Genomic DNA, 14,316 nt, shown 5'->3' with positions numbered 1-14,316 from the left:
GCGTCTGTGTTACGTTTTATAAAACTAACTTCCTTTTCTGTGAATTTTGTTTAGTATTAGTCAGGAATGATGTCTGCCTAATTATTTGGTTAATTTGGGTCTGATTATCATTTTTCAACCCTATTTAGCTTTGTACATGCCGGAACGTTCTGATACAATTTATTTCTATTAAATCACAGTGTTTTGGATCTGTAGTGTGATAGTTTTGGTGCACACTAACACTTTACGACACCAAGTATTTTATTTTCTGGTCTGGATCTCCATAGGAAAGAATTGCTGCATTTTCTGTTTCGAAATTTTAAAAGACTAATCTTTTTTTTACAATTTATTGAGGTATAATTGGTATACAACATATATTTTTTGAGTGTTTGAGAGCCTAATGCCTAATACTGTTTGCAGTATCGAATGGGATCTCAACAGGAATAATATTCTACCTTGACTGGATTAAGTAAACATTTCCTAGAACTTAGAATCAATAATATTTGGGCCATGATAGTGGCATACTTGATCAGGTTTGGGATTGTGGTGAAATACCGAGATTGTTCGAAGGCCACGAGGCTTCCGGGAAAGGGACTTTTCAGGCAGGTGGCTAAGTTGCTCTGAGTCTTGCCTTATTGCTTAGTCACCTTCCCTGTGAAGAAGACACAGGTGGCTGACTCCCACCACTGAGATGAGTTGTTTCCTTCTGGCCAGAAGGTTGTTGTGTCCTCAATATCTTTTTTGTTTTTCTACTATTTTGTTTTGTTTTGTTTGTTTTCCTTTTTCACGGGGACCTGTGGTTTTTAAGCTTTTTTGATATAGTTGCAGAATCCTTTTTTTTCAAGTGAGATCTGCAAATCTGTGGGAGACAGAGGCAGAGTGGATGTTGAATGTAGGATGGCAGGGCGGGGGTGCAGCAGCCTTGACCTTGCACCCTTTGAGGTGGGCTCTTTGGGTCAGAGTGGCAAACCCCTGATTCCAAAGACGGCAACTGCCCTCATTAACACCCAAGTGCACAGGGTGGAATTTTAATTTGCTTCCTCAAGGTAAACCACTTGCTCTGTAATAAAGGACTCTATTAATAGATTAATCAAGTTGCCATGTTAATTTTATCTAGAGTTTGGGTATCCTTTGCTTTTTCTTTGCCTTTTTTCCCCCTTTAATGTCATATCTGTATAGATTTCTGGACGTTATCACACCTAGGGCCTATTTCTTGAAGAGTAGTGAAGTTAGAAGTCAGAAATTGCCAATAATGACTTCTATAGTGTCATCTCATGATCTCTGTGTAATGTAACCATAATGATTTAATTAGTCCAATTAAATCGTTACGGCTTTTTTCTTTTTTCCTACTAATATGCTATAAATTGACATAATTTGGAAACCAAGAACTGATAAATGTATTTTTAGGACTGTGCAGAAGATGAACCTTATCCCATCCTCCCAGATCAAGTTCTGATTGTCAGCCACAGAGTCTGGCAACTTAAAAGAGAACAGAACAGGAGAACAGGAAAAGAGAAAAGAGAACAGGAAAGACCTTCAGGGTCTTTCTGTTTTGTTTTTGAACTCTTTTTGTTTTTAAGTTTTTATTTTAATTCCAGCTGGTTACCACGTAGCACTATGCTAGTTTCGGGTGCGTGGTAGTTACATATGTGCTCTGGTTGCCAACAGAATTGGTTCCAGCCATAGCTAACAATCTTCAAGATTAAATAATAATATAAATTATTAAAAAAACCAGGTCTAAGTCAGTAAATACTTATTAATTATTAAAATATTTGGTGTTATAGTTTGAGAATCATTGCTTTTAACTTTGTTCCATGTAGGTTTATTGGTTTTAATAATATCTAAATATCATATCGTGGCCTCTTCGTGTTTAGCACACTAGACGTATAAAAATACTTTTATTTAAAAATATATTTCATATACTCTTATATGAGAGAGTGAACTAAATGTGCTTATGATTTGCCGCTTAGAATGTGCATCTGTTTGATTTTTAAAGTCCTTCGTGTAGCAAGCTTAAGGACTCTTGCTACATCATTTCCTAGGGAAAGTGCTCTTCGGAGACGCAGCAGCCTTGGAGGATGACTCCGAGTCCAGGTCGGAGGGCAGCAGCCCCGCCTTCGCAGGTAGCTCTGAGGGAGGGGCAGTGGTGCTCCCCTCCCTCCTCTCTACTGGCCCCTTCCCTGCACCTTCCCTACCCCTGTCCTGCCCCTCCTGAGGGGTAGCGGTGAAGCCAGCTCGCTCGAATGGTGGCTAACCCATGCTTCTTTTCGAACATTTACTTTGAAACGTGTCTGTGTGCTTTCTTGCATCAAATACTTGCTATTTTCCTTGGTTTAGGCTCTTTTAAAATTAGGTTTATGCTCCCTGAGCAGAAGTCTTCTTATGTAGTAGGGGATGGTAGGTAAATGTCTCATGAATTACAGGGATTGTGAGGGTGAAATGGGATTAAAATTGTGGATAGTTTAACTTGAAAGAAATTTACATTTCTTACAGATTCTTTATTCACTTTATGAGTGATAAGTGTTGCTTAAGGTACTAATAACTGGATTAAATGAGAGTGGTTTGGATTGTACAGTCCTATCCAAAAGATTATTTCTAGACAGCTGAAATAAGGCTAAGGTATTTGGGAAGGAAAATCTGAAAAATTCCAGTGGTGATTATTTATCTATTCACTTGTACAAAATAGAAATAGATTTTTTTTTTTTTTAGTTACAAAAACAAAACAAAATTACAGCCGTCTGCAGTATTGTCGAGCTCAAGGGCTCACTGGCCCTTGGGGCCTCCAGGAATGACCCCTGGTAACAGCTTGGCGTAGATCTTCTGGTAGTGAATTTTATGTGGTGTGTGTGTGTGTGTGTGTCTTTTTAGTGGGAATTAAAAAAAAAGCTAGGAAAATGCTCTGCGCATTGGCCGGACAGGAGGGTAGCACTGGCTTAGCGGTCTTGAGCAGGGTCTGGGGAGAAGGAAAGCCCACCTCACAGAGACGGTGACTTTCTGTCGTTTCCGAGCCCTGCTGGCTGAGAGTGCGCAGACGCCCCGCCTCGCACCCCAGGCCAGGCCGCCTGTGAATCACAGAAATCTTTACGTGTGGCTCCAAGCCCTGGCTGGAGCTGTTGCTCAAGGACTTGAAGTGGTTATGTTACTGAGCGTGCTTCAGGTTTTACAGTGAAATCCCACTTCAGAATATTGACAGCATTTAAAACTATCTGCTGAGAATCCTTATTTTATTAATATGACATGGTAAGAGAGTAAAAAAAGGTAAGTCAAGAATACAGTGAAACACAATTTTAGTCATGTTTGAAGAAGGCACTTTTGTCTTGCTTTTGAAATATACTAGTTCACATTTTCATGGTATTTCACGATTTTTTGCAGTTGAAACATTTGGTGACAGTGAATTTGGGGGTATTTTGTGGACATTTGATTTCAACGTCCCTGTTGAACGTTTTTCCTGGCCCTTTGAGGAATGAGTGTTTCTTTGTCTTCAGCCTCAGTCAAGGGTGAGATTGGTGGTGAGCTGGCGGCCTCTTCTGGAGTCTCCACTCCTGGCTCCGCCGGTTCGGCTGCCGACTCCGTGGGGCACGACATCATCACCGAGCAGCCCCGCTCACAGCACACGCTGCAGCCGGACTCGGTGGATCTGACCGGCTGTGACTTGGCGAGTGCTGCCACCGACGGGGATGAGGAGGACATCCTGAGCCACAGCTCTAGCCAGATCAGTGCCGTCCCGTCTGACCCAGCCATGGACCTGAACGATGGCACCCAGGCCTCCTCCCCAGTCAGTGACAGTTCCCAGACCACCACCGAAGGGCCCGATTCGGCTGTGACCCCTTCAGACAGTTCTGAAATCGTAAGTGGGTGCAGAGGGTGCCCCGGTTTCTGCAGAGAGGCCTCGCCTGGAGGCCCAGACCCAGACCCTCCTGCCTATTTCCCTCTCCCCGTGTGACTCACTAGTGAGAGTGCAGAGGTCAGCAGCTTAGGTCGTTAATGGAGAGTTCAAACCCACCTGAGAACCTCACTGAAGGAAATGGCTGAGTGGCATTTGTGTTGAACACGGAGGTCAGAAATTAGGTTAGCTGATGATATGAATGTTGCTAAAACTGCATTTTACATTCTGTAAGAACTTGTTGGGCACAGATCAAATCATTATTTAAGAAATCCATAAGGAGCCTGTTGGTAATAGATCTGTGGTCTTAATGCATTGTAATTAAAAACATTAATACTGTGCATTATTTTAATATTTTTTGGCTTTTCAAAATCTCTTACAACATATCCCATCTTATAGAGCATGGATTTAAGTACTTCTGATCTCTGAGCTAGTGGACAAGAAACACTTCGGGGATGGTCTCATCAAAAAGTTCAGGAAAAGTTTAGACTGAGTTTGACACCCCATTTTTTTAAAGCAATTTGTACTATTAAGTGTTCTGTTACTAGTTCATAGGTTTTATTAAGAACTTTTTTTTTTAGCTTGGATAAATGCGGAAGCATTGAATGACAAATCAGGAGATAAAACAGTCGCCTGTCCCTACTGAGCAGTTGTCGAGTTGTCGTGTGCATGGGATTTCTGATGGCCATGCAGATTAAGTTACTTGGGTAGAGAAGGGAGCTCACTCCCGGTTAGGGTTTTAACTAGAAAACCTGGCCGCGGAGGACAAATAACTGGACCAGTGGGTAAGAAAAGCATGAGCAGGTTCTGACCAGTATGCAGGGAGGGGAAGGTCGGGGAGAGTGCTGGGTCAGGAGCAGTGTGTTAAGTGGGTGGGGGGGGGGGGGGAGATTCTGGTGTGTTTTATTGCACCAGTTTCCATGGGTATCTTGCCTCTTCACAGTGGATGATTTCTGGTGAATTTGTTAGAAATAGGAGTGAAGGACCATAGGAGATTCTGAAAACTTCTGGTCTCCCGAGGTTACCCAGTGGTTCACTGCGTAACAGTGCTGGGAGTAGGGCCTCTGCGGGTCTCTCTGGCCTGTAGAGAATGAACATCTTTCCTTGATAATTTCCACATTGGTGTAGTTCTTTCTAGTTTATGAGGTACTTCCATGTCCCATACGTAATCATTAATTATTTGCTGAACAAATACATGGAGCGCCTGTTAAGCTCCAGGGATTGTTCCCACGCCGGGCGTAAGTAGAGGGCACCACATGCAGAGCTGCTCGCAGAAAGCTAACATCCTAGGGTGGGAGTCGCAGAACTCCATATTGGGCCGGACAGCGAAGATCTTTGGCTTTCTGAGCCATACTGCCTGTGTCACATAGTCCTCTCTGCTGCTGTGTGAAAGCGGCCATAGACAGTATGTCAATGAACTAGCATTCCAATAAAACTTCATTTATAAAAACAGGTGGCGGGCCAGGTTTGGTCCTTAGGTCATAGCTTCGTTGTCCCTATTCTAGAGCGTGTGCGTGTGTGGGGGGGGCAGATAATAAGCCAATAATCAGTCAATCAGTACGTAAATAAATAGGTGGTGATAAGTGCCACAGACGGAAGAAGCAAAGTGAAGGGGCTGGGGAATTTCCTCGTGAGACAGCTCAGCGTGGTGGTTCAGGGGCCTGTTGCAGGGAGCCACCAGAATGTGGACCTGTCGTTGACTCGCTGTGCAGTCTGGGGCACTTGTGTCCCCTCTTGCCTCAGTTTTCTCATCCATAGATTGAGGACAGCAGTACTTGTGCCTTAAGGCTCACGGAGGTTACAGGAGCCCAGACGTGTCAAGTGCTTTTTGATCCTGCCTGGCACGTAGTAAGATATTCAAAAAGTATTGGTTTTTGTCATGGTAGGATTTCTCATTGTAAGTTTTCTTTTTTTTTTTAACCGAGGTAAGGTTGTTTTTTTTTTTTAATAAACTAATTAGGATAGCGGAGGAAATTGTTTCTTTTCTGGGTTGTTTTTGAACATGTAGCTTGACGTTTTTTATTTAATTGTAAGGATTTGGAATGACTTTTTAAAATGATACAGAATTTACTTCAGTAATTACTCGTGTACTGAGTGAGGTTCCATCATTCAGTTTTTCAGGCAAATTACATGGGATTTCAAGTGAATGTGAATATTTTATTTTGCAATATGGAATCATAATCCAAGTTTTGGCTAAGTAGATGACATACTGTGTCCAGAACTTAGTTGATTTAGTCCTAGCAGCTTCGAAGCTTAACCTGGTGTAGTGTTAGGTTTTTGTCTAAAAGATTTCCCTCATTTTTGACTTACTATAAAATTTTCTTGTAAAGACAAAGATTTTTTTTTTTTAATGTCAAAAAGAGAAAATTTCAGATTGGAATTTATTTTGAATTTTTATAGCTGTGAAGCTTTTTATAACGTAGTAGCAGCGTGTGGTCAGCGAACTGGATTTTATGTGCGTGCATGTCTGTGCATTTAAGGAAATGACCTTTGTGTTAGTACATAAGATGCGGTCCCTGTGATTTCTGGCTGTGCCTTTGCCTACCCACGTTGGAGAGCCTGTCCCTCGGTGATGTCCCATCTGAACCTTCACCAGCCCCTCTCGAACCGTGCAGGTGTTAGATGGGGCCGACAGCCAGTATTCGGGGATGCAGATCGGACAGCCACAGGACGAGGATGAGGAGGCCGCGGGCATTCTTCCGGAGGAAGACGTAGATGCTTTCCGAAACTCCGCAGCTGGTACGTGGACTTCCGCGGTGCGCTATGGAGCCGTCTTGTTTTCGACCCCAACGTCTCAGTTTTACCGTGGCTTCCTAGAAGATGTCCTTGTTTTCTGAGTTGTAAATAGCAGATGAGGAAGATCAGTTGAGGAATGACTGTCCTTTTTCTTGATCTAAGTCCTATACTTTCATGTGGGCTTTGTGTAAAAATGGATATTTGCTATTGAATTGGAAACTTGTCACTCAGTCCCAATCTCTCTGATTTTGAAGCCCTTCAGCAAGCACATTTATTGAAAAGCATGGGCCACAGCCGGCGGCCCTCCGACAGCAGTGTGGATACGTTTGTCTCAAGAGACGAAGCTGCCGAAGCAGGAGATCAAGAAAACAAGGTGAGGTAGTGAGGCCTGAGCCCACTCAGCATTCTGAGCTCACGTGAACGCTTGAGACCGCCGTGGCTGCTGTCTGTGCGCTGTGCTCCCAGCTTTCCCATCTCTGAGCTTCTGCTCAGCCATTTCGCCTTAAGTACTGACCTCTTCCTAGGTGTGCTCTTCCTTTCTGCCTCCCCAGGTGCGCCCCAAATCCTTGAGAATTGCCTGAAGGTCCGCCTCACTGAGAGTCCTTCCCAGACAGACCTGGCTCACACCGATTGGGCCTTTCGTCTGATGGCCACGCATAGTCTTGCAACCTGTCTTGCTTTTGTTCATTTAATTGATTTCTTTGTTTATTCATGGTGGTAAAATACATACGGCAGAAACTCTGCCGTCATCGCCACCGCAAAGCGGGCAGCTCAGGGCACAAGTGCCGCACGTTGCGCAGCCACCACCCTCCAGCCCGGAACTGTTTCCATCTCCCCAGCGGAAACTCCGTCCCCGTTAAGCGCTAACTGCCCCCGCCCCCAGCCCCTGGCTCCCACCCTCTGCTTTGTGTCTCTGTGGATGTGACTCCTCCAGGAAGCTCGTATCAGTGGGATCACGAAGTCACAAAGTAGTTGTCCTTTCGCGACTGGCTTATTTCACTTGAGATGATGTTGTCCAGGTTCACCCGTGTGGTGGCGGGTGTCAGGATGTCCTTCCTTTCTAAGGCTGAGTGAGGTCCCGCTGAACGTGTGCACCACATTTTGCACATTTTGCTTCTCTGTTCCTCCACTGATAGACACTTGGGTTCCATCTTCCGCCCGTGCGAATGATGCTGTGTGGACCTGGGGGCGCATGTGTCTCTTCAAGACCCTGCTCTCAGGTCTTTTGGATGTGATGTGTCCCCAGAAGTGGAATTGCAGGACCACACGGTAATTCTAGTTTTAGGTTTTTCTGAGGAACCGCCACACTGTTTTCCGCAGCGGCCGCGCATTTTACATTCCCGCCGACGGCGCCCAGGCTTCCAGTTTCCCCACGTCCCCCTCAGCCCTTGTTACTTTCTGATTTTTTTTGACAGCAGCCATTCTGTTGGGTGTGAGATTGTAGATCACCGGGGTTTTGATGTGCCGTCCCCTATGATTAGTGATGTTGGGCATCTTTTCATGTGCTGACTGGCCAGTTATATGTCTTTGGAGAAATGTCTATTCGAGTCCTTTGCTCAGTTTTTAATCACATTTGGGTTTTTGTTGTTGTTGAGTTATTCATTGAACTTTTTGTAAAGTATCTCTGAATTGCTTACTTTTTTACATGTAAGTGTCTTCCCAGTTAATTTTAAATTCCTTGAGGGCGAGAAAGGGCGTTCTGTACTTAGTCCCTCTGTAGATGCTCAGTCATCCTGTGGACTCAGCACTTCCTTCCAGGTCCCCTCTGAGCCAGGTCTGCTCCCTCTCGGCTTTGGGCATTCCTAGGGCTCTTCCTCTAAGTAGCTTCCCCTTGTGCTGCAGATGATGGCTCATGCCGTCTTTTCCCGAGTAGCCTCCTGATGCCAGGTCTCAGCTGCCTTCTATCCCGCGTGCCCTCCCTGCACGCTGAGCTCATCCCTGCCACGGCCCACGTGACCCCGTGTTAGGCCTGCCTCTGACCGCTCTGATCCTGCTCCGCCATGATCTGTGAGCTCAGGCTTGTGTATGATGGAGATGGGTGTCTCTGTATCCCCAGCGCCCGGCATAAGTGCTGCTCTGGAACTATTTGTTGAATGCACTGATGAATGAATGTATTGGTTCCTTGATTACAAGACGGACAACAAAGTGTCTTGTTTCTCTGTCGTAGCCTTGCCGGATCAAAGGTGACATAGGACAGTCTACCGATGACGATTCTGTTCCTCTTGTCCATTGTGTCCGCCTTCTGTCGGCTTCGTTTTTGCTGACGGGGGAGAAGAATGGTACGTATATAGCAGGGCAGGTCCAGCATTGAAGGAAATACCTAGGTTTCAAGGTCAACATGGTGACCAGTTTGTCCCTCGTTGTGCAGCAAAGGGAGGAAGTAGAAGCTGGGCGTGAGCTCTGGTTTTGGCTGACCCACGGGAGCGGCGAGGGGACGCTGAGGGAGCTGGGTTACTGGGTTTAGTTTGTTTACGTGGCCACTGCATGTTTACCGCCTTGAAGCCGAACGTGACCGAGGTGGTTTCTTTGCAGTGTTGGTTCCGGACAGGGACGTGAGGGTCAGCGTGAAGGCACTGGCACTGAGCTGTGTGGGAGCCGCTGTGGCCCTTCATCCTGAGTCTTTCTTCAGCAAACTTTACAAAGTACCTCTTGACTCGGTGGAGTACCCTGGTATGTTGAAAGTTCACGCCTCATTCCTCATGTTGAATCAGTACTTGGAGAACTGTTTCAAATCATCTTGGCTATGTTAGTTTTAGACTGATCTGCTTTTTGAGTTACTTGGTGGCATTTGAACTATGTTGTAGCTCTATTTAAAACACAGGACTGGCGATGTTTTTAGCTTTCTGGACTCCGTGTAGATGCAGGGTTCAGTGTGAACACACGTGGCGAAACGATAGGGAGCTGGGAGCGTAAGCGCCAGTTCACATACCTGCTGCATTTATACCCAAAGCACAAGTCGCGTGTAATCCAAATTGCTTTGGGTCACGCTCAGCCAGGCCAGATGTGCACACTCAGAGACAAGTGGGACCTGAGACCAGCAGAGAACAGCAGATCCCGTCTCCTGTAGCACACGTTCTGGGACACACTCTCATGTTGGAATAAATGGGGGAGGAACCGCACTTTTAAAATTGTCCTCCCGTGTTCTCTCCCTTTCTTTGGGCGAGGGGACACACTTGGGCTCTTGAATTCATATTAGGTAAGTGTGGACTGGTTTGAGTTTCTCTCATCTTTTTTTTTTGAAGTGAAATCTTGGAATTTTGATTATTGACTGGCAACCTGGAATTAGAATCCAGAAAATCTGTGTGATATCAAGGCTATGATGAAGCTGGAATCTTTAAACCCCAAAATAGTTTCTACCACTCACGGTTGCTATATTCAAGTCTTTTCTAGATTTGGATCGCCCCCCCCCCCCCTTTTTTTTTTTCTTTCCTAAGAATTAAGCTTTTATTCTGAGTTAGAAAATGGACGGTCGGGGCCTGCACAGTGGCTGGGCAATTTCTCTCTGCAGAGGAGCCATATGTGTCAGACATCCTGAACTACATCGATCATGGAGACCCCCAGGTCAGAGGAGCCACGGCCGTTCTCTGTGGGACCCTCATCTCCTCCACCCTGAGCAGGTCCCGCTTCCAAGTGGGAGACTGGATGGGCACCGTTAGAGCTCTGACAGGTAATGTTCGGAGTTGTCGGGGTATTTTCTAGATAGAATTCTCAGGCTCAAGTTTACATAAAGACGTTTCCTGTTTGCTCTTTTGGTCAGGAAATACATTTTCTCTGGAGGACTGCATTCCTTTGCTGCGGAAAACTTTGAAGGATGAATCTTCCGTCACTTGCAAGTTGGCCTGCACAGCTGTGAGGGTAAGCATGATCTTTTACAGAAATCAATTCTTTGATCAGTGGAAATTTTACCATTGTTATAATTGAAATCGGGTTGAATACTGAATATTTCCAGACATCCTAAAGGTGTAAACAATAACAAACGTGTATGTGTTCACCACTCAGCTGTAGAAAGATAACATTACCAGTAAAGGTAAGGCTTAATTAAGTGTAGTTTAAGTTTTAACACTGAATATTTGCTAAAAACGTACCTTTTCTAAGGGTCCCTTTAGAAATATATCTCGCTAACCTTAAGTGTAAAACCTGTGGGATTAAACAACCAACGGCTCTCTTAGGCCCATAGAAGACCCAGTCAAAGTGAGCGGTAATGTTACCTGGCCACCTGTGTTCTGTGCCAGTGCTGCTAACCTCCAGCCTGTACCTGGTGGCATGTTGAACCTTTGTGTCTCAGGGGGCTCACAAATCACTACTGGCGAGTCAGCGACAGTAAAAATCAAAACAAAAACCCAGCGAATTGCCAAACTAACAGCATACCTTCCCTTTACAAAATTTCACGGCCAGAATTGTTCCTTAGGTGCAAACGTCTGCCAGGTTTCCGTCGGTGTCTTTCCGGGAGCAGAGGGAAGCGCAAGCCCCTGGCCCGGAGTCACCCCGCACCCGTGTTGTGGACGTGCCCGCGTATGCACGGAGGGGCGGGAGGGGCAGCTACGGGAGCTGTTCTGGCGCGTTGGGCAGTGGAGAACGCGGACACTTAGCAGCGGGCCGTGGGTCCCCCACCAGCCCTGGCTCTGAGCCTTGATTTAGGATGGAGCCGTGCTGCTGTGCTGCACGGCTCCCTGTTAACATGCCGACCAGCGGTCACGAGAGTGGCGTCTGGGAGTAGAGGCCAAGACAGAGACAGAAACGGGCGTAGAGAGAAACAGAGTTGTGTGAAAGGGACACATTGGGTTATAAACATTTCTGAGTGATGTGGGAAAAGTGTGGCCCCCCTGCTGCAGTCAGAAGAGGAAGCGGGTCCGTGGACGAGTGATGTCCTGGAACGAGGTGGGACTGACCCTGACTGTACCTTGTTCTCCAGCACTGTGTCATGAGTCTGTGCAGCAGTAGCTCCAGTGAACTGGGACTGCAGCTGATCACCGATGTACTGAGCCTGAGGGACAGCTCCTACTGGCTGGTGAGGACAGAGCTTTTGGAGACGCTCGCAGAGATTGACTTTAGGTAAGTGAATCAGGGTCATTAGGTGAGCAGACCTAAGCTGCTCGGGAGTTTGAGCTAGGAATTGAAAGGGCTGGGTCGGTTGATTGAGTTACTGATTAGTGATGCTTCTCAGGTAACCCGTGAGTCGGGAGTCTGGGCGGCTTGGGTTGCTGATGCTTGTTTCCTCCTCAGCTTGCCCTGTGCCTGGGGTTTTAAAATAAGGCAGAGGAGTGGATCTTTCTGGTAGTTTTAGTCATCTGAATGTGCTGGATGGTGGGAATGAGAGAGCTCATACTTACATCGCGCGCTCGTGGAAAAGGAACATACTCCTCACCACACCGGATGTAGGTCACGTGGGCTACTTCTACGTCCTTGCGATTACGGGATAACTTGATTGATGCCCTTGCAGGTTTTCATTTTCGAAGAGGAAGTTTGGTTTAAGATCTTCTCTTTCAACGCTTTATTTTAGAAGGGGAAATTTCTATGTTATCCAGGTGTTTGGTTCTTTTTCAAGCCACTGTAATAAAGTGGTTGTTATGTGTCAGGCTCAGAGCTAGGTGCCCTCCGTGGTTATTTCCTTTCTTCCTCGGAACACCTCTGGGAATGAGGGCATGCTCTCCCCTCTGCCTCGCAGAGGAGGGGGTGAACGGCCCCATCCCCACGGCCCGCTCTCCTCCCGTGGTGGGTGTTTGAGCTCACTCTGAGGCCGGGTGGACTCTTTCACAGTAATAGGTATTTGTATTTATTTTGAAGAAAACCAGTGTACTGAGCGCTATCTTACCGAGTGAAACGATGAGTGGAGCATAAATTGCACTTGTTTAAAACCACTCATCCTTCTGTGGGCTTCGGGAAGCACCGTCTCTCCCTGCCCACGCTGGAGCCGGCCTCCAGCGTCCCGTCTGTCGGAGGCTTGCAGGCCGACAGCGGGTGTTGGTTGGGTAACTAAATTATTCCGTTAAAAATGTTCTTTTGTTAGGTTGGTGAGCTTTTTGGAGGCAAAAGCAGAAAATCTACACAGAGGGGCCCATCATTACACAGGGGTAAGCCGTTTGTTTTCGTGGGGCCACATCGTCACCTCCAGGAATTGCCCTTTCCCGGGGGTGGGGGCTTTCCTGAGCGCTCTCCGTTCCAGGCTGATTCCGCAGTTTAGATCGTGATCGTTGGGATTGTATGTGTGGGTTCAGGCTGGTGATCGGGAGTCCCTTCTCACTGGCCTTCCGAAATACCTTCCCTGGAATTTAGTTCAATACGGACGTCATCCCTGTTTTCCTTATCCTTCTCTCTGAAGCTTTTAAAACTGCAGGACCGAGTGCTCCATGACGTCGTCATCTACTTGCTCGGGGACGAAGACCCCAGGGTGCGACACGTTGCCGCAGCTGCGCTGATGAGGTAGTTACCGAGTGTCTGCTCTTTGCTGCCTCTCGTGGTGAGAGCGCTAAATGGTACGAGGAGGGGAGCCGGCACGTCCAGAGAGTAGGTCAGCGTTCCTAGGTCGTGTGCGCCCACCTTCAGCCGCTCTGAAACCATCAGAACAGGTCGTATTCACCCCCGCAGGAGTCTACCGGGAGGCCGGAACAGCAGCAAAGTACTAGCTTCCTAGCGTCAGGGGGACACGCTCTCGTTGTCCGAAGCCTGGGATACAGAGGAAAGTAAAAGTCACCTTAGCTTCTCCCCTGGAGATGCTCACTGTTAGCACTTTGATGCGTATCCTGCATAGGAGTCTCTTTTTCAAAATTGAGACAGACGCCTGTGATGTTGTAATCTGCTCATTTCCACTTACTATACTATTAGCCTCTTCTGCCCTCAGACTTCTGAGACAGGAACCGTAAGCACCGGTGTTGTGGAGGATTCAGTGTACTTGTACTTCTGTACTGAAGTGCGTGACACATCCCACAGTGGGAGATCAGGGAAGGCTCTCAGCAGCGTTTCAAAAAAAGAGACTTTGCTTAGTGGCCAAGAATTCACTCTGGAGTTGCGATAAGCTTTTACATAAATATTATTTGGTTGAATGTTAAGTTTTCTTTGACAATAATGGTCAGTAAATATTATTGCACATAAATGTTTATGTACACATTTTTTCCTTAGAATTAGTTCCTGGAAATTGAGTTACTAGGCCAAGCTTTTTGGTGTTGTTTTTTAAAAATTTTCATGGCTTTACTGACATATTTTATAGCCCTTAAAATTTACACATTTTCAGTGCACAATTAAATGATTGGTAGCAAACCCGCAGAGCCGTGCAGCGGCCTCCACGGCCCCAGTGTTAGGACACTCCCGTCACCCCACAAAGATCCTGTGCCCGTTTGCAGCACCTCCCACCCCCCAGCCCCAGGCAAGCACGAATCCACTTCCTTTTCTGGGCCTTTCCTACAAATGGGATCATACGGTAGGTGGACTTCTGCTCCTGGCTTTTCTCACTTAGTTTTCGAGGCTCATACATGCCACAGTGCGGACGTGCGGTTCGTTCCCTGTGTTGCCGGATGCTGTTCCTTTATGTGGATGACACCGTCCGTGTCTGCTTCGTCCACTCACCAGATGGCTGTTGTTTCCACTTCTTGACTACTATGAATTGTGCTGGTGGAGCATTTGCCCACAAGACTCTGTGTGGACATATGTTCTCATTTCTTTTGGGTCAGTACCTAGAAGTGGATTTTTTTATGGGTTTTGGTACTTACTGTGAAATTGCTCTC

At 46.5% G+C, this 14,316-nt stretch overlaps 1 protein-coding gene across 3 annotated transcripts in view; it reads left to right on the top strand.

Annotated features, from left to right (window-relative positions):
• HTT (huntingtin) overlaps positions 1-14,316 on the top strand; it is a 146,400-nt gene that overhangs the window by 42,179 nt on the left and 89,905 nt on the right. For all 3 annotated transcript variants that reach the window (XM_047847150.1, XM_047847149.1, XM_047847151.1), the window contains 11 exons: positions 2,022-2,102; positions 3,465-3,826; positions 6,478-6,601; positions 6,853-6,971; positions 8,766-8,877; positions 9,131-9,268; positions 10,107-10,265; positions 10,356-10,453; positions 11,511-11,650; positions 12,606-12,669; positions 12,918-13,018. In XM_047847150.1, coding sequence (XP_047703106.1) covers positions 2,022-2,102; positions 3,465-3,826; positions 6,478-6,601; positions 6,853-6,971; positions 8,766-8,877; positions 9,131-9,268; positions 10,107-10,265; positions 10,356-10,453; positions 11,511-11,650; positions 12,606-12,669; positions 12,918-13,018 — 1,498 coding nt within the window. The remainder of the gene's footprint in view (positions 1-2,021; positions 2,103-3,464; positions 3,827-6,477; positions 6,602-6,852; positions 6,972-8,765; positions 8,878-9,130; positions 9,269-10,106; positions 10,266-10,355; positions 10,454-11,510; positions 11,651-12,605; positions 12,670-12,917; positions 13,019-14,316) is intronic.

The sequence above is a fragment of the Prionailurus viverrinus genome, unplaced genomic scaffold, assembly GCF_022837055.1.
Source record: "Prionailurus viverrinus isolate Anna unplaced genomic scaffold, UM_Priviv_1.0 scaffold_45, whole genome shotgun sequence".
In the NCBI taxonomy this organism is placed as follows: domain Eukaryota; kingdom Metazoa; phylum Chordata; class Mammalia; order Carnivora; family Felidae; genus Prionailurus; species Prionailurus viverrinus.
This window is presented reverse-complemented; position numbering and strand designations above follow the sequence as displayed.